Source organism: Hakea prostrata, chromosome 3, assembly GCF_041222555.1.
Source record: "Hakea prostrata isolate BN-2017 chromosome 3, UWA_Hpros_2, whole genome shotgun sequence".
NCBI lineage: Eukaryota > Viridiplantae > Streptophyta > Magnoliopsida > Proteales > Proteaceae > Hakea > Hakea prostrata.
In genome coordinates, this window is record NC_142602.1 from 11,577,936 (window position 1) to 11,599,193 (window position 21,258).

Consider the following 21,258-nt stretch of genomic DNA (forward strand, 5'->3'; position numbering starts at 1 on the left):
GAATCGTCTCTACCCCCTTCTTTTTCTCCTCATTCTCTTCTCCTTTCTTCTTCTCTAGCTCTCTGTTTTCTTTTCTAACCTGCGGCTGTTCAGTAGGGCTGTGTTTGTTTGCTGGAATAAAGGTGGGGTGGAAAAATTCTTGAAAAAAGTGTAGATTTCTTAGTTTTCCCTTAAATCCCAAAATTGTAGATTGTTTGGTTGCTTGGGGTGGGAAAGTGAGAGACAAGTTTCCTTGAATCAAGGAAACTTGTCTGGTGATGTGGCAACCCAACTTTCCCACCCCAAGCCATTTTAAAACCCCACAAATTTGGTGGGACTTTGTGGGAAAGTTTGGAAAAGTAAAAAGTGGGACCCACCACTATCACTTTTCTACAAAACCCTTTCCTTTCCTTTCCTTTTCCCTCACCCAACTACACATGGGACCCACATGTTTTTTTTCCCACCCCACCTTTGCAAACAAAAGCAGCCTAGGAGATTCTTGTTTGGTATAATCCTCACCCTCCAACCAGCCTGATCCTATACGTGTCCCATGGCTTCCTGCTCCTCTTACACTCCCCTACCAGCCACCCATCCTAGAGACTGAACCACTATATATCACTCATGCCCAGCTTGTTACAAATATAGGTAACCCTTGTATTCCCTAGGGCTTTGGTAAACAAATCTGCGATTTGTTCTCCAGTCCTCACATGCTTGGGGGATATTATGCCTTGTAGTAACTTCTCACGAACAAAGTGGCAATCTACTTCAATATGCTTGGTACGTTCATGAAAGACTGGATTTGATGCTATATGAACCGCAGCTTGATTATCACACCATAACTTCATTGGTGTGTCATCAATAATTCCTAATTCTTGGAGTAATTGTTTTATCCATACCATCTCGCATGTTACCTGTGCCATAGCACGATACTCAGATTCTGCGCTTGATCTTGCTACCACAGTTTGTTTCTTACTCTTCCATGATAGAAGATTTCCTCCAACGAATGTGCAGTAGCCTGTAGTTGATCTTCTATCAATAGGTGATCCGGCCCAATTAGCATCAGAGAATCCTTCAACATTTCTATGTCCATGATTAGTGTAAAGAAGTCCGCGTCCTGGAGCTTTCTTAACATACTTTAGAATTCGTATAACTGCATCCCAGTGTGATGTTCGTGGGGCAGACAAAAATTGACTCACAACACTGATAGGAAAGGCAATGTCAGGTCTAGTCACAGTCAGATAATTCAGCTTCCCAACAAGCCTTCTGTACTTCTTTGGATCATCAATAATGGTTCCATCTTCTGGCATTAACTTTAAGTTACATTCCATGGGAGTGTCTATGGGTTTTGATCCCAACATTCCTGTTTCAGAAAGCAAATCCAGTACATACTTCCGTTGAGATAAGAAGATGCCCTTTGTTGATTAGGCAACTTCAACTCCTAGAAAATACTTTAACTTGCCCAAGTCTTTGGTCTGAAATTTTTCTTGTAAATAGGTCTTTAACCTATCAATTCCTGAAGTGTCATCTCCTGTAATGACGATATCATCAACATAAACTACAAGAAAGATCTTGCCTGCATCAGAGTTTTTTAAGAATACAGAGTGATCACTTTCACAACGAGTCATCCCAAATTCTATTACAACAGTAGTGAATCGTCCAAACCATGCTCGAGGTGACTGCTTGAGACCATATAATGATTTGCGGAGGCGGCAAACCTTATTCTTCTCCCCCTGAGCAACAAACCCAGGTGGTTGCTCCATATACACTTCCTCATGCAGATCTCCATGAAGGAAGGCATTCTTTACATCCAACTGAAACAAGGGCCATTGGTTGGTAGCAGCAAGAGAGATTAAAATGCGGATGGAAGTAAGCTTGGCAACAGGCGAAAAAGTATCAACATAATCTACACCATAAACTTGAGCATAGCCCTTGGCAACGAGACGAGCTTTCAGGCGAGCTAAAGAACCACCAGGATTAACTTTCACAGTGAATATCCACCTACAACCAATAGTTGTCTTTCCTGAGGGTAAGGGCACAAGATCCCAAGTCTGATTGTCTTCTAAGGCTTGTAATTCATCGTTCATTGCATTGACCCACCCAGGATTAGACAAGGCTTCAAGAACATTCTTAGGAATAGGATAAGTCTCTATAGTAGATATAGCAGTTGAGAACCCAGGTGATAAAGTAGAATATGAAATAAAGTTAGAGATGGGATACTGAACACAAGAATGAGTACCTTTCCGTAGAGCAATGGGAATGTCAAGGTCAGATTTGGTAGGAACGTCCGCAGGATCAACAGACGAAGTCGGCATAGAGGTAGAGACCGTAGGTGCAGAGGGGGGAGTCGGTGGTTTTGGACGGCGCATGTACACTTTGGTGATGTCTGGCGGTGGTGGAGGTGAAGGAACTATATCCTGTGGAAACACACTTTGAAAAATACATAGATCATCATTTAGGTCGGTTAAACTATGAGATTCAGCAGAAAACGGAGTGGACTCAAAAAATGACACATCTGCAGTAACAAAATATCTGCGTAAGTCAAAAGAATAACAACGATATCCCTTTTGAGTGCGAGAGTACCCCACAAAAATACACTTAAGTGCACGAGGATCAAGTTTAGAGATCCCTGGACGATGATTACGAATGTAACATACACAACCAAATACGCGAGGAGGCAAGGTAAATAAGGGAGATGAAGGAAATAAAAGAGAATGAGGAATGCCACCTTTTAAGACAGATGAAGGCATCCTGTTAACAAGATAATAAGCAGTTGAAACTGCATCAGCCCAAAAGGATTTAGGAACCTTCATCTCAAATAAGAGAGAACGGGTGACCTCCAATGAGTGTCTATTTTTTCTTTCTGCAACCCCATTTTGTTGAGGAGTATCGACACAGGAGGATTGGTGAAGAATCCCATTAGAAGCCATAAATTTACAAAAAGGATCAGAGAAATATTCTTTGGCATTATCACTACGAAAGGTTTGAATAGGAACACCAAATTGAGTACGAATTTCAATAACAAAATTGCAAAATATGTCAAATAATTCTGAACGATTTTTCATTAAATAAAGCCAAGTGACTCTTGAAAAGTCATCCACAAATGTAACAAAGTATCTATAACTTGAAGTAGAACTAACAGGACAGGGTCCCCACACATCAGAATGAACTAGAGAGAAAGGGTGGTCTGATTTGTTATGTATACGAGGAAAACTCACACAATGAAATTTTCCAAATTGACAAGACTCACAATCCAGCTTAGAAAGAGAATGAAAACTTTTATCTACCAATTTTAGGGTTTCCAAAGATGGATGCCCCAACCGACAATGTATTTGATGGGGGATGAAAATACTAGAAAAAGCAGTAGAGGATATCTCCTTGAATAGATACAACCCCCTTGACATACGACCTCTACCAAGCATCTTCTTCGTCGTAAGATCCTGAAATAAACAATATCCAGGAAAGAATTGCACCAAATAGTTATTAGTGGAAGTAAATTTATGAACAGATAATAAGTTAAATGGCAAATTAGGTACGTAAAGAATTGAGGGTAGGGTAATGGATGGAGTGAGTTGAACTGTACCCACTCCTTTAACATTGATAAGAGAGCCATCAGCAAGTGTAACCAAAGAGGATGATGGAACAAAAGAGGAAAATATACCTGTAGCCTTGGTCATATGATCAGAAGCTCCTGAATCAATGATCCATGGGCGAGATGTGGTTGAAAGGCAAGCAGTAGCATTACCTGTCACAAGGGTGGCAGCGGATGATTGTGGTTGAGTGGCCCTGAACCGAGTGAAACGAATATAATCTTCCTTAGTCATTTTTACAGTCTTACCCTTAGGATAAACTTTAGTAGTTGTAGACGCTGATTCAGAGGTAATGATTGCATTCGCCATGTGTGGGGGCTTCCCATGAAGCTTCCAACAATATCGTTGAATATGTCCTGGACGACCATAATGATGACAAGTCTTAACTTGTCCTGTACTATCAGTAGAGTTGTGTGAACTTGGATATTTTCCAGTATTATTTCCTCTTGTTCGTCTATATTATCGTCCACCAGGGGCTTGTCCTCCAGAAGTGCCTCGAGAAATTGTTGCCAAAGCTGAATTTTCTGGAGAGTTATTGGTACTCTCCCTTGCAACACGAAGAACTCTTGAAAATGTGTCAGCTAACGTGGGTACATGATCACTACCAAGAATCTGTGCTCTAACTGCCTCAAACTCCTTTCCAAGACCTCCCAAGAAACCCATAACAGCTAATTGCTCTCTTTGATTTTGCATAGTTTTGACATCAGAGGAGATAGGTAGAATAGAGTTTAGTTCTTCATACATTCTTTTAAAATTTGCAAAATATTGGGTAATATCTCTACCTTTCCTATCTACTCGATAAAATTCCTGAGACAATTCGTAGATTCTAGCCAAATTATTCTGACCATAATACAACACATTCAAATACTCCCATAATTCCTTCTCAGTTTGTAAGTGAGTAACCAAATCTATAATATTATCGGCCAAGGAATTAAACATCTGCCCAAGTATTCGAGCATCAACAATCGCCCAAGTATCATCCTCTTTAGGTACAGTCTTAGTCAAATGATCTATTTGTCCCCGTCCAGTAAGAATGATTCTAACTATAGCCCTCCACTGGTGGAAATTTGATGCACCCTCTAATTTCTTCTCAGTTAACCAATGAGAGGATGAAGAAATTATTTCAGTCATGGTATTTTTACTTGAAGTTTCTCCCATATCTAAACACAATTAAAACCAAATCAGATTAATCTCAGAATCAGATCCAGATTAGTTTCAGAAATCAGAATCCGATTAATCCCAAAATCCGAAATCGGAAATCGGAAGTCAGAAATCATAAATCAGAAACCAGAAACAGATTATCCCAGAATCAGAAATCGGAAACAGATTAATCTCAGAATCAGAATTAATTCCAGAAACAAACCACCAAATATTGAACCACTTGAACCAATAGAGCAAACCAAACCAACTCAAAACCAGTCTTAAAATCAGGAAACTTGGTCACGAAGTCACTCCTCTTTCTCTCTCACTCTCTCCAGTTTCAAACAGCGTCGGAAATGAGAAAGAAAAAAAAAACAGATCGACTACTCTGGCGGCACAAGTGACTACTCCGGCGACTTCTTCTTCTCCTAAGAATGGTTATTCTCTCAACCCTCACTCTTCTCTTTCTCTCTCACTCTCTCCAGTTTCAAACAGCGTCGGAAACGAGAAAGAAAGAAAAAGAAGAAAAAAAAAAAAAAACAGATCGACTATTCAGGCGGCACCAGTGACTACTCCGGCGACTTCTTCTCCTAAGAGTGGTTATTCTCTCAACCCTAAACAGATCGAGAGACACTCTATCATAAAACGAAAAGTATCTCAATACAGTTTATTTCGTACCTGAAAATTGCATATCCGATATCAATTTTGGGCATTCCCTTGCACCGATCTTCCACGAAGACATCAAAGTAATGGCAGCGTAAGAAGCTGCGTCAATCTTCAAATAGAAATCACCAACAAGTGCAGCGTAAGGTGCTGCATCCCTTTAATTTCTGGAAACGACTCTCACAGTACGGTTTCTTTTCTTTCTATAGAATCAACTGTTTGTACTAGTAATTCTTAGAATCGAAAGGAATAAGATGACCTACAGCTCTGATACCATGTTAGTTTGAGAAAGAATAAGGTGAAGAATTAGGGAGAAGAGAAGATGGAAGCCACGACTTAGTTGTGGAGGCTCTAAGAAAACTTATGAGCACACCTCAAAATAACTTCAATATATATAGGCTGATTTACAAGTCTATTCTATAGAGGAAAGCATCAACCAATTTCAATTGGTATAAAACTCTTAATTACCACTATCTTTTTCCTATCGAGAGTTAGCGCAAGGCACTAACTCTCGATGGATCAGTCTTTCCCAAATTGCCCTTTCCTAACAGTTTCTAATTTCTATCTTCATTCAGTCTTATCTCCCTTCAGTATTGAGTTGCTATATTTTCAACTGTCTGTGGTTTTGGTTGGGTGGGTCTTCCATTGGTTTTCACGTTTGAACCAAGAGAGATGGAGGAACCAAATGCTTTAATGGTGGAAAAAAGAGAAAAAAGTGTTATGGTTGGTAGATCGAAATGTGTGGAGAGGGATTGGAACATCTTAGATGTGAGGATTGGGACTTGGGCTCAGTTGAGGATTGAATTCCATTAACACCCCACATTTTGAACTTACTACAAAAGTAGATGTTGCAGCTTGAAAGGTAAACTTATGAAATTACAGTCCAACTTCCCCACTATAATGAATATTATAGGAAGCTAGTAATAGGTTACAATAGTTTTGTGAACAACCTGAGTGACATGTAGCTTTTCCCCAGTCATGGGAGTCTCTTTGTCTTCATCCTCTTGGAATTTTCCCAAGTTGATCAGGCTTATTTTGTGTTCCATCCAAGTCATATGTGCTCCTCTCAATCTCATACTTCAGTGCACCTCTCAATCTCATACTTTAGTGCACCTAGACCAAGTCCTTAAGTCTCATGGCAACCAATTGGTTCTGCCTTTTGGAGTGTATGTCATCGAACATTCTCTAGTTGCACTCACATTTACTGCTAGAACATGGCTGGGATAGCACTTCACATGCTATTTGGATAGGTTTGGTGAATGCGATTCATTGTCATGTTAACCACCATTCAGCTAGAACTAGAAGAGAGTATTAAAGATTTTTGTTAGGTAATATTGCCTAATGCTGCATAAATATGAATGGAAAGACTAGGGTCATTGAACAACAGTCTTATTTTATCCTGCTTGAACAAAAAACAATTGGAGAGAACCCCGAAGGTGGAAAGGAGGGGATTAGGTAGGGGAAAAAGGGTTTTATTTTGGTCTCTCTTTTTTTTTTTTTTTGGGGGGGGGGGGGGGGGGTAGGGGTGACAACCTCAAGGCTCAGAGAAAGGCCGGAGAGGCATCAAATGGAAAACATCTAAGCCCAGGGTATCACAATAACCTGTTCCTTGGGAGTTGAGAAAAGGTTTGGGGAGATCAGAGAGAGCTTAGAATTAACATCATTAGAGATGGCCATCCAAATCTGGTCAAGAGATTGGGATTTGGTAGTCCCTCTTTTAAGATAATGCTCCAGCCAAATATGAAAGATATTAGCCCTGGATGTCAGTCTTTTGTTGTATTTCATGGACTGGAAGCTGAGAGGGAAAGCAGCCAGTGCAATTCACAATGAAAGGAAGGTGGTGTCCACTGCAGGGCCAAATGGAAGCTAAAGCTTTATGGCAAGTGGAACTGGTAAAGGGACAGGATAAAAAGAGATGGTGGTTGTCCGCACTCCTTAGTACCATTCCACAAAGGTTGCAAGGAGCAGAGACCTTTATGTGGCTGTGAAGGAGAGAGGATTGGTGAGAAGGCTGTTCAAGGATCTCCAAGAAAGGTAGAATCCCTTCATAATGCGATTGTATATGGTATTTTTCTGTAACAATCAGACTATGTACTAATCTGTTCAGGTATAGGAATATTTGTATTAATTCCAGGGATTCTATTTGATCAAGCATCATTATATAACCGTCCAGAATATTCTAATGTGATATGGACTAGATTAACAAAATACCAAGATGTAAGGATGTAAGGATGAAACTCCTGAAGTGGAGAGGAATACCAACAAAAAGAAGGGACGAGAAAAGCAAATCAGAAACCAAGAGCAACTCAATCCAACTAAACCTATCCCAAACTAACTGGGTCTTGCTTCTTAACTCATATCTTTTACACCATATTTTTGGATGCCACATCTATTCACCATCATTTCTTGTTTCTGCCTGAGCAATTTTCAATCCCCCAGCCTTGTACTTCTTCTAAACTCCATATGTCACTCCTTGTGCATATGTTGAATACTAAAGTTTTTCAACGTAATGTCTTTAATTATGATGACTTTTTGGTTGGTTTCCTTTGAAAGCATCAACTATTTTGTATTTTGGTTCTTGTTGAAAATGAATTCCTTTGGTGTGTTCAACTGAACTTTATTGGAATTGGAACATAGCTAGATTGGGGAATTGTAATCCATCAAAAACAAACAAAAATAGTGCAAAATTACTGAATTGTCTTTTTTTAGTATTTATTTATCCTACAAGATGCTTCTAGCATCCAACATATATGGTCACAATTGTAGTAAGGGATAGTGGCCTGCAGGTCACAATGAGCTTGTGGATTGGTTGATATGATTTCTTGTTGAGAAACACGATTTTGGTAGAATGGCTTGAATATATCAATGTGGTGTCAAGCCCTCTATTTATAATAAAGTGGAAAGAACACTATTACATAAATACCCTTACTTGGGTAACAAAAAATGGAAAATTACATGAACAAAAACTCTAATGGAGTTGAACTCCTAGTAGAACTCAACCAACACTCTCCCTCAAGTTGAGGCATAGATATTAGTCACGCCTAACTTGCCTACAATAGGAAGAAAATCTCCTACCTTCAAACCTTTAGTGAAAATATCTGCCATTTGGTCTCCAGATCTCATAAAAGACATGCAGATGGGCCCTTGTGCTAGCTTTCCTTTGATAAAAAACTTGTCAATTTCAATGTGCTTAGTTCGATCATGTACACAGGATTATTGGCAATACTAATGGCAGCCTTGTTGTCATAATATAACATCATAGGGTTTGGAATTTGGACTCCAATATCTTCTAGCAAGCCTTTCAACCATAGTAGCTCACAAACTCCATGAACGATAGCTCTATGTTCAACTTCGGTACTGGATAAAGCTACCACATTCTGTTTCTTAGTTCTCCAAGTAACAAGATTACCTCCAACAAAGATATAGTAACCATAAATTGACTTCTTGTCAAGAGATCCAGCCCAATCTGCATTAGTGTATGCTTCTACTCTTAGATTATTAGTGGGTGACAAAAGTATTCCTTTTCTAGGAGTTCCCTTCAAATACTGCAATATTTTGGTAACAACCTTCATATGAGCTAAATATGGACCATGAATGAACTGGCTCACTATCCCCACCGTATAAGCGATGTCTGGCCTGGTGTGGGAAAAGTAAATAAGCTTCCCTACTAGCCTTTTGTATCTTACCTTTATCCACTGGTTCCCTCTCTTTTTTCTTAAGTTTAGCTTCAGCTTCAATAGGGGTATCAACTGCTTTACACCCCAATATTCCCACTTCTGATAATAAATCTAGGACATACTTTCTTTGGGTTAGGAATATACCCTTTTTTGATCAAGCCACCTTAATCCCTAAGAAGTACTGTAACTTCCCTAGATCTTTAACTCAAACTCTCTGCCAAAAAAGTCCTTCAACCTTTGAATTTCCTCACCATCATTCCCCATGATGACAATATCGTCTACATAGACAATGAGAAGTGTGATATTAGTACCTGACTTCTTGACAAATATTGTATGATCAACATTGCTTTGCTTGTACCTAATAGAAGTCATTGCCTTTAGGAGGCATTCAAACCAACATCTAGGAGGCTGTTTTAACCTATAAATTGACCTCTTCAACTGACAAACTTTCTTTGTTGTATTGTCATTGGTGAATCCATGTGGGATTCCATATAGACTTCTTCCTCTAACTCCCCATGTAAGAAGGCATTCCATACGCCTAGTTGGTACAAGTTCCAGTCTTTGTTCACAGCTACAGATAACATAATTATGGCAGTGTTCAGTTTCACAATAGGGGCAAAAGTCTCCTGATAATCATTCCCATAGGTCTGGGTAAACTTCAAATTGTTGATTGATCCATCCATATTTTGTTTAACCACAAACACTCATTTGAAGCCCACGGGTTTTTTTTTCTTGGAGGAAATATAACCAGCTCCCAAGTATCATTTTTCTTTATTGCTTGTATTTCCTCTACAATAGTTGCCTTCCATCTCTTATTAGCATGGGCTTCCTGCCAACTTTTAGGAACATATAAAGATCATAATAAGATACCTCAGGGGAATCGTAGAATCTGATTCTGGAGCAGGAGATTGAAGTGGTAACGTGTCATCTTTCTCCACCTACTTTGGCCTGTTGTAATTCTTCCTCTGATACGTCTGCACCTCTTTATTTTGGTCAATCTTGTTTTGAAAGACCTCAATAATGTGCCTCACAGGAGTGGTCTCCCTCTGACTAGGTTTTTCACATGGTTGAGAAAATGGAGGGGGAGAATTAGAGTCCTCAGGTATATTGGCCGAAGTCTCCCCCTTGGTCGGAAACACTACTCCTAAGTTGTGTTGTGGTGGTGTGATAGGATTTAGAGTTGGAAAGAACACCTCACCTCTAAGACTCTCCCCTTGGAGAGGTGTATAGTAAGGGTAAGACTCTTTAAAAATTACATCTATAGAGAATGGTTTTCCTGGAAGGGGGATGATAACATTTGTACCCTTTCTGAGTAGCAGAATACCCCAGAGATATGCAGCGTAGGCTGCGGGGAGCTAGCTTACTTTGGTAGGCTGTGATTCGGGCATAACACACACATCCAAAAACCTTTGGGAGAATAACAAAAAAAAAGGCTCCTTGGAGAAGCTCATTAGGACATTTAAAACCAAGTATCCTACTAGGCATCCTATTTATAAGGTAAGAGGTAGTGAGTATAGCATCACTCCAGTATTGGTTAAGGACATTTATAGCAATCATAAGTGAACAGGCTATCTCTAAAAGATGCCGATTCTTTCTGTCGGCAACCCCATTTTGGGTAGCTATATCAACACAATTGGTTTGATGTTGATGTCAGAGTCAGAGAGATTTCTTTGAAATTCACCATCAATATACTCTGTGCCATTGTTACTGCTAAGGATCTTCACAGTGGCATTGAATTGAGTTTTAATCATATTATGAAAATCACGAAAACATCGAAAAACCTCATTTTTTTTTTTGTTTTAAAAGATAAGTCTATATAGAACGAGAGTGACAATCAATAAAAGTAACAAAGTACCGATGGCTAGTAATAGACACATGTCGGCTGGGGCCCCACACATTAGTATGAATTTGTACAAAAGGAATAGATTTTCTATTATGAAGAGAAGGTAAGTAAGTAGAATGAGTCTGCTTCGCAAAAATGCAAGCTTCGCAAAAAAATTCATCATTTTTACAAGAAGAAACTAAATCAGGAAATATTTTCTTAGGAGTATAGAGGGGGGTGACCTAGCTTACGGTGCTATGATGAAAGTTTGATATTACCGAATGGACCTGATTAGAAGATGCAGTCAGAGCAAAAGTAGATCCTCCAATTGGTTCCAATAGATAAAGTCCATTGTCTATTTTACCACATCCAATCTCTTTCCCTGTTACTAGATTCTAGAAGATATAATAAGATGGGAAAAAAGTCACTTTACAATTCAAGTCATGTGTAAGACTACTGATTGAGAGCAAGTTAGTAGAGAAAGAGGAAACGTATAAAACTTTAGACAAAGAAAGTGATGGGGAATGCTAAATGGTCCCTTTTCCAGCAATGGAAGAATATGAGCCATCAACAATTTGAACTTTATCTTTTCTGAAACTTGGAGAATAATGTAAGAAAAAGGAGGATGAACTTGTCATATAATCTATGGCTCCTATATCAATGATCCAAGGAGCAAAAATTGAAGAAACATAGAAGCTTGTAAAAGTTTTACCTAAAGTAGCAAGGTACAAGTTGGTATGGGTAGTAGAGGAAGCAATAGTAGAGGCTATACTAGCAGTAGGAGACTGCTAGAATATGTTGCAGAGTAGCTAACTCCTCCTGTGAAAAACCAATGTCTGCAGAGGGTATTATGGAAACCATCTCAGAAAGATTAGCCTTCGGTTTTTCCCTTCTTTGTGTCCTTTTTTGCTCAAAATCGTAGGTTTTCCCATGGAGCTTCCAACAATTGGCCTTGGTATGATATGGTTTGTGATAGTGCTCACACTTGACAATCTCCTCAGCCAAATCAAATTTAGTGCTAACAGACTGTAAGGCTGATTTCTCCACAATAGGAGCATGAAACATAGCTAGTCAACGGTTTTTCTCACATTGAACAAGGGCTTAAGACTATTTTAGTGTAGGAAAGGGAGAACGACTTAATACTTGCACTCTGATCTGATCATACTCCACATTTAAACCCGCCAAGAAGTCATATACCCGAATCTTATCAACATGCTTCCTATAAGTAGTCGCATTATCCAGATTAGTGGGGTGATAAACCCTATAATGATCCAATTCCTGCCAAAGAGATCGCAACTCAGCATAATATTGGGCCACAGTCAGTTCCTTTTGGGTAGTCTCATGAAGATTCTTCTGTAGCTCATAAACTTTGACAAAATAGGAATTGAAATGTTTGATTCTTCAGTATCTTATTCAGAACTTTACAATCAATATATACACAACTGCTATCTATGAAATAGGAAAGAATATCCTACCTAGAAGATTAGAATAAATAAGAAATCTACCTAGAATAGAAGATTACAATAAATGAGAAATCTACCTAGAATAGAAGATTACAATCAATGAGAAATCTACCTAGAATAGAAGATTACAATCAATGAGAAATCTACCTAGAATAGAAGATTACAATCAATGAGAAATCTACCTAGAATAGAAGATTACAATCAATGAGTAATCTACCTAGAATAAAAGATTGCAATAATAAGAAAAATACATGTAATAGAATATTACAATCTGATCTACTTAGATTAAAGATACTAATAAAATATTATGATATGATTCTAAGATTTTCCACACTCCCCCTCAAGCTAGTGAATAGGCATTCTCCATTCCCAGCTTGGATATGCATTTTTGAAAGGCTGAGTTGCTCAATCCTTTAGTAAGTACATCAGCAAGTTGACTATGTGTAGACACATACGGCGTACAAATCAGTCTGCTATCCAGCTTCTCTTTGATGAAGTGTCTATCAATCTCAATGTGCTTGGTTCGGTCATGTTGAACAGGGTTATGTGCTATACTGATTGCTGATTTGTTGTCACAGTAGAGTCTCATTGGTCCACCCCATTCAACCTTTAGGTCTTCTAAGATAATCTTCAACCAAAGTAATTCACATATTCCTTGAGCCATTGCACGAAATTCGGCTTTTGCACTTGACCGAGCCACAACATTCTGCTTCTTGCTCCTCCATGTCACAAGATTGCCACCAAGAAATGTGCAATATCCTGTGGTCGACCTTCTATCTACTGCTGACCCTGCATAATCAGCATCAGTGTATGCTTTTAGTATCATTCCTTTATTCCTTCTAAATAAAAGGCCTCTCCCTGGCGTCCCTTTTAAATATTGTAGCACATGGTGAGCTGCATGCAAGTGAATTTCCCTTGGACTGTGCATGAATTGGCTGATTACACTAACTGCATATGCTATGTCTGGCCTTGTGTGGGACAAGTAGATTAGTCTTCCTACTAGTCTTTGATACATCTCTCGGTCCACAACAACATCTTCTTCTGCATTCCCAAGTTTACTGTTGGGATCTATTGGAGTGCTTGTTGGTTTACACACGGCCATTCCTGTTTCTTTAAGGAGATCAGTGATATACTTTTGTTGAGAGATGAAAATGCCTTGTTGAGAGTGAGCAACTTCAATGCCAAGGAAGTATTTTAATCTTCTTAAAGCCTTGATCTCAAATTCCTTAGCCAAGCATTGAGTCAAATTTTGTTTCTCTTTTTCTTCATTTCCTGTCACTATTATGTCATCAACATACACAAGTAGTGCCGTGACTCCCCCAGATGATGAATGCTTGATGAACAATGTATGGTCTCCTTGACTTTGCTTGTAACCCATACTAATCATGACTTTAGTAAATCTGCCAAACCATGCCCGCGGTGACTGTTTGAGTCCATATAAGGCCTTTTTTAACTTGCATACAATATTAGCAACTAAATCCTTCTCATAACCCGGTGGAACCTCCATTTAAATTTCTTCCTTTAGTTCACCATGCAAGAATGCATTTTTAACATCAAACTGTTGCAAGTCCCAACCATAATTTGCCGCCAAGGATAGTAAGATTCTAACAGTATTCGTTTTTGCAACTGGAGCAAATGTTTCAAGGTAGTCAATCCCGTAAGTCTGGGTGTAGCCCTTGGCTACCAACCTTGCTTTGTACCTTTTTAAAGATCCATCTGCTTGATACTTCAATGTATATACCCATTTGCACCCCACAGGTTTCTTCCCTTCTGGTAATCTTACAAGTTCCCATGTTCCATTGCTTTCTAATGCTTCCATCTCCACATTCATAGCTTGCTTCCACTCCTTATTGGATAAAGCCTCAGATAAGGTGTTAGGAATGGCAATGGTGTTTAAACTTACCAGAAAGGCTCTATGAGATGGGGAAAAATGTTTAAAGGACAAAAATTGGGCAAGAGGGTACATGGGTTTTGTTGTGCATTTTCTAGTGCCTTTCCTAATGGCAATAGGAAGGTCTAGTTCATTACTATCTGTGGGCACATCAAATTCGGTTTGTAGTGAAGGATTAGTCATTTGTACCTCATTTCCAGAATTTGGATTGGAGTCTTGAACTTGCACTGATTCTGGAACAAGATTCTTCTTCCTTGAGAACACCTTTCCTTTGCCAAATCTCACATGCTCAATATCAGAAATAGGCTGATTCATTTCAAAGTTTGACATATGTTCATGTTGTTCACAGTTTGATACAGGTGAGTCGTGACACAAGTTTAGGTTGTTCACAGTTTGACTCAGATGACATAGTGAAGTATTTGGGAGTGAACTCTAAGTCAAGTAAGGAATTCCCATTCTTATCTTCCATTATTGAATGCTCCCCCTGAAGATGAGGTGTGGAAAAATAAGACTTATGTTCATGAAAAGTGACATCAATGGAAACATAGAACCTTTTTGAAGGAGGGTGATAGCACTTATAGCTCTTTTGAGTGGAGGAATATCCTATAAATAAACATTTGAGTGCTCTAGGATCTAATTTACTCCGATGTGATCCATGAATATGAACAAATGAGACACACCCAAAAATTCGAGGAACAAGGGTATTTGTCATTTTTAGGTTTGGGTAGAACTGGGAAAGGACATCCATTGGACTCTTGAATCCTAAGACTCTCGAAGGCAGCCGATTTATGAGATGAGTTGCTGTGAGGACTGCTTCCCCCCAAAATGACTTAGGCACATTATATTGGAATAGGGAGGCTTTAGTTACATCAAGAAGGTGGCCATTTTTCCGTTCAGCTACTCCGTTTTGTTGTGGGGTATCAACGCACGATGACTCATGTATAATTCCCTCCCTTTGAAAGAATGGAGTTAGAATTTGATTGAAATAGTCTCTGGTATTATCAGATCTAAATCTTTTTATACTAACTCCAAATTGGTTTTTAACCATGGAATGGAAGTTGGGAAGAACGCAACTAACATCGGATTTGTTTGTGAGTAGAAAAATCCATGAGACACGAGTGCAATCATCAATGAATGACACGAACCACCTAGCCCCAGACACATTAGGAATTCTAGAAGGACAAATATCACTATGAATTAGATAAAAGGGGATGGAACTTCTTTTCTTGCTTAAAGGAAGTGGTACACGCTTGTGTTGAGCAAGCTCACACACATCACAATGAAACTCATCGACATGTATGCCTTGAAACAAAGAAGGAAACAAAAGACTGATTACCCTAAAAGAAGGATGTCCAAGTCTGTGATGGTAAAGCCAGATTTTTTCTTTATTGGTTTGAGAAGGACTACCATTAGTAGCATGTGATTGGCTTGGTGCCTCAAGGTAGTAGAGTCTATCCCTTTCTCTAGCATGTCCAATCGTCCTCCCTGAATCCTTGTCCTGAAATATACAATGACTATGGTGAAAGACTACATTACAATGTAAATCTTGCGTGAGTTTCTTCACAGAAACGAGATTTATAGATAGTCTAGGAACATGTAGGACATTTTTCAAGGTGAGGGATGAGTTGAGCTCAATATTTCCAGTTCCAGCCACAGTAGTTAATGAGCCATCAGCAGTTGCTATCTTCCTACTACTTGGACAGGGAGAATATGTGGTGAAAAGATTTGGTGAGTGTGTCATATGGTCAGTTGCATCTGAATCTATGATCCAGGGGCTTGGAAGAGAATTACTAGACATTTAATCCAATAGAAAGTGGAAACTCACCTGAATATGCCAAAGAATATGTACCTGGTTTTTTTGTTAAGGTTGCTCAAAAGAGTTTTTACACGTTTTGTGTCCTCCTGATTAAGGCTAGCAACCTCTTTATTAGTGACTTCAGGTTGCTGTGCAGATGTAACATGCGCCTGACCATTATTTCCAGATTGCTCTCCTTTGTGCCGCCACTCTCGGCTAGGAGGTTTACCATGAAGTTTCCAAGATCTTTCCCGTGTGTGACGAGCTTTCTTGCAGTAGGTACACCATAGATTGTCTCTGTTTTGCAATTCTCCATTCTGTAGATTTTTTATTTTCTGATCAAATGCAGTCCTGAAAGTAACCTCTCTTGGTTCTGACATACTCTTTGTAGGTGCTTAAAAATAGTATGTGAAACAGTAACCAAAGATGCAATAGAATGACAGATAAGGCGGAGAAATAAAAAATCTGTTTTTCAGGTAAGGAAAAATTAACAGAACAGAGCTGAATAAAGAATGGCGATAAAGGCCAAAGGAAGAATAATCTCTGTGTGGCGGAAACACCAGAGATTAAAGGTAATGAAGGCCTGAAAGCTGGACAGCAATCCCAAGATTGGTTGGCTCTGATACCATGACGAAATAGGAATTGAAATGTTTGATTCTTCTGTATCTTATTCAGAACTTTACAATCAATATATACACAACTGCTATCTATGAAATAGTAAAGAACCTACCCAGAAGATTAGAATAAATAAAAAATCTATCTAGAATAGAAGATTACAATAAATGAGAAATCTACCTAGAATAGAAGATTACAATCAATGAGAAATCTCCTAGAATAGAAGATTACAATCAATGAGAAATCTACCTAGAATAGAAGATTACAATCAATAAGTAATCTACCTAGAATAGAAGATTGCAATAATAAGATAAATACCTGTAATAGAATATTACAATCTGATCTACTTAGATTAAAGATACTAATAAAATATTATGATATGATTCTAAGATTTTCCACAAACTTGTACATCATTCCCCAATTGTCCATATGTTTCAGTAGTAGCCTTCCATATTTGGGCTGCAGTATTAAGTAATAGGTATCCACGGACAATATTTGGATTCATGGAATTCGAAAGGAATGACATAATAAGAGAGTCATTCGAGATCCATTTATCCTGTGAAACATCTATGGTGGTAGGTTTGATAGTGGCACTCGTAATGTGTTCAACAAGTCCTCTTCTGACAATAGTTAAGTAGGCAGATTGAGACCAGATCAAATAATTTGTTCTATCAAATCTTATTGAAAGAGGATGAAGAGTGGGGTAATGTTCCGAGCTAGTGGAGGCAGTAGTGCCTTGGTGGTTGCCATGCCAAAAAACTGTATGTAGTTCTTCAGTCTTCACTATTTCAAAACAATTGAAAAGTCGCAGAATGGAATAGCTGAACCACCCAAACATATCTAGACAGTTATAGGGTCTATAGTGTAACACCATTAAATTTCCTTTTTTTTTTCCCCCGAAAATTTGGATAATTGCATATAAGTCCTTGTAAATATGGATAATCACAAATATACCCCTTAAAATATGGATATTGCATATAGGTCCTGTAAATATGAATAATTACAGATAGGCCCCTGTAAAGCTGAATAATTACATTTAGGTCCCTGTAAATATGGATAATTTCATGTAGGCCCCTGTAAAACTATGAATTCTCAAAAGAGACCCCTTCATATATACAAATTTACAATTAGACCCTTGGTCTAGTTTGGTCCATGATTTTGTTTCAAGGGTTGAATAGGTTTTAAGGAGCTATTGTAACGAAATCAGAAGCTATCATAACAAAATCAGAAGAAGAAAAAGATGTAAGAAGCACTCATAACAAAATCAGAAGAAGGTTTCAGAAATTAGAAGAAGAAGAAAAATAGAAGAAGGCAGCGGAATCTGCGATGGAGATGGAGCTCTCGTTTCAGAAATCAAAAGAAGAAGGAAAACAGAAGAAGAAGGTGGAAGGTTTATGCGATGGAGATGTAAGGAGCTATTGTTTCAGAAATCAGAAGAAGAATGCGGAAGGTTTCTGCGATGGGTTCTAGGACTAGGTAGTGATGTTGGGTTGCAGCGGGAGGTTTTGGTTTCGGTGACGGAGCAGTTGCAGCGGCTGTGGAGGTAGGTCTTCGTCAGCGAGAGAGAGAGATTTCTCTCTCCTCATTTTTCTTTTTATTCTTTCTCTTCCCTAATCGAATTCAGGCTTTGATACCATGTTGAGAAACACGATTTTGGTAGAATGGCTTGAATAAATCAGTGTGATCTCAAGCCCTCTATTTATAATAAAGTAGAAAGAACACTATTATATAAATACCCTTACTTGAGTAACAAGAAATAGAAGATTACATGAACAAAAACTCTAATGGAGTTGAACTCCTAGTAGAACTCAACCTGTCAACCAACATTTCCACTATTTAATAATAGTACAGATTAGAGACAAAATCCATTATTAGGAATCCTAATAGTTAAGAAAAACAAGCATGATTTGCGCACCTGGAATAAAAAGGATCAGCTTTCTTTTGGTGATTAAAGAAATATTATGTTCATTCATATCATATACAGATGGGGCATTGGGTTGATGCCTATTAAGTACTAGCAAACATAACCTAGTTGATGTGAATGTGATTCATTTTCCTAACCATTGCTTGTTTACATTTTCTCATAGCATTAGGTTACTTAAATGGGAAAATTGGAAGCTAGAATTACTTAAATTTTTCTTTAGCTTTATATGTGGTTTATTAGGTTAGATGTATATGACCATGAACATTTGTTGGATTCTATCATTGTGGTGGAACTTTTTATATTTCCTGTTCTCTCGGCACTATACTTTGATTAATACATTAATTTTTTGATTGATCAACTAGGTTTTCTCCACTTCCAGTATCTGCTATTTCGGGGACGGGAACTGGAGAGCTTCTTGATCTTGTTTGTTCTAAACTAAAAACACTTGAGGTATTTAATTTCCTAAAAATATTGGAATTCTTCAAATCTAAGTCATGAGCACCTATATTTTTGGTTTGTTTATCAAATTATGTAGTTTAAGTCTTGAAAAACTACTTGATGTGATGCAAGATGTATGGGATTCACTAATCATTATTTTTTACCAGTTCTCATTAAAATTGGTTTTGTTCTCTACTTGGTTTAATTTCATGTTTGCTTGACTATAGAAAGTTATAGCCAAGAGGCCAAGCATGCAATATTTTTCCTCATAGTTTGTGGATTTCTAGCCAATTTAATATTTAATTGAGGATGATGTTTCCCAGAGAATCAAAATAGGGTGGATGAAGTGGAGAGTGTGTCAGGGTTCTTATGTGATCGACGTATTCCATTGAAGCTTAAAGGAAAATTCTATAGGACCGTCGTTTGACTAGCTATGATGTACGGTGCAAAGTGTTGGGGATATAGATAAACTCAGTGTAATAGAAATGAGGATGCTAAGATGGATGAGTGGCAAAATTATGAAGGATAGGATAAGGAATGATCATATTAGAGTTGGTATGGGGGTTGTTTCCAAAAGTGATAAGCTACGAGAAAGCCGTTTGAGGTGGCACGACCATGTTTAGCGGATGCCTATAAATGCCCTTGTATAGAGATGTAATATAATCCAAATTGAAGGAACTAGAAGAGCTAGGGGTAGACCTAAGAAAGGAAAAATCGGTTGAAACTAGGATTTCGACCAATGAAAAGGCCAAAATTTTGGTTCAAACATATGATTTTTTTTTAAATTTCGACCCTAGGTTTTGGGTCTTATATGACGTATACTTCATTTGATTTCTTGCTCTTACCTATGAAAAGCATAATAAACACAATGGAACTAATATTTTGCCAAAAAAAAAAAAAAACTATTGAAAATTTATTATTCAAGTATACTAACAAATGATTGGTCCCTTTGAATTGTTCGTTATGATCATCAAATGATTTGTAAAGGTTTCCTAATGTCATACTAAACCTAGAGTACAGTAGGTTCAGAAATTCCAGCACACCACATAATCCAAGATCGCATAGTTTTGGCCAACCTCACATCTACACTATAGATCTGAATATCAGTGGCATAAAGAAAATCATTAATCATTGGCAGCTGAAGAAGAAATAAAGTATATTAATTCAAGTAATTAAAGTTCTCACAAATGTAAGTATCGTACTACTGTCTACACATCTTATGACATCTAAAAGAATTAAATATATTCAAACCAAGGTATCTTGAAGAAAACTCTAATGTCCATAAGCACAATCTGCACACAAAAAATTCCCCGCCCTTATAGGAATTTCTTTGACATATCCAATAATCTAAATAATCCAAATCATTTTGAGCGAGAAAATTTCTTCTCAAGAATCTCAACCAAAAAAATTCTAAGTCAAACGTCAAATAATCCATGCATAGATCAATCAAGGTGTAAACAACATTTAATTTGACCACAATTCCAGTAGTTGTACTAGTAGAGTCATCCCAATTTAGTCTCTTTGGTTTTACTGTCTACTTAGTAACAAGCACAGTTAATAAGAAGATTGCAATGCTCCATGATCAATTGATCATGCACAGGTATGGAGGCAATAGGTAGTGTACTTGTAGCTGTGTTAGGGGTTGCCTCGGCTTCTTCAGTGATGAGTGCATAAGCTTGTCCCTGAGTTGCTGGGGGCTGAAATAGTCCTCGGGATAGGGCAGGTTCTTGCTAGATTTCCATGCTAGTATGCTAGTTACAGTTGAAACATCTTGGTCCACCAATGTTTTTGCAGGTGTAGTTGCAGGCAGAAGAACTTGACCAGCCTGATTGGAAACAGGCCCATGAGACTGTATTGATGGGTAACTAGTATAAACATCCTTGGCAAATTTATTGGGCCCTTGGTAACCTTGAGAATGATTCTGCCTCTTTATACTATGAGTCGCCTTATAATCATCCTTTTGCCAAGACTCAATCGTCTTTGGAACCTGCAAAACCAAAGTCTGAAGGCATAGGGCTTCCAATACAGTCCTAATAGAGGGCGTGAGACCCTTCAGAAATTTCTTGGCTTCCTCTCGATGGGTCCTCTGATGAACTGGAGCAAAGTAGAATAGGTCTACAAAATTCTGTTGGCATCCTAGGACTGATTTTGGGCCTTGTACCAGGTTAGTTAACTCAAGTTTCTTTATATCTTCAAATCTTTTCAGTTAAGACAATTTAGGTCTTCTACTCCCTATGGACTCCATGTGGTCCAGGACCATTACC

General features: G+C 38.2%; 1 protein-coding gene across 2 annotated transcripts in view; it reads left to right on the forward strand.

Moving 5' to 3' along the window:
- Nucleotides 1-21,258, forward strand: part of EMB2738 (GTP-binding family protein) — an 83,453-nt gene that overhangs the window by 25,325 nt on the left and 36,870 nt on the right. For both annotated transcript variants that reach the window (XM_089148995.1, XM_089148994.1), the window contains exon 6: nt 18,919-19,006. In XM_089148995.1, the coding sequence (XP_089005121.1) occupies nt 18,919-19,006 (88 nt within the window). The remainder of the gene's footprint in view (nt 1-18,918; nt 19,007-21,258) is intronic.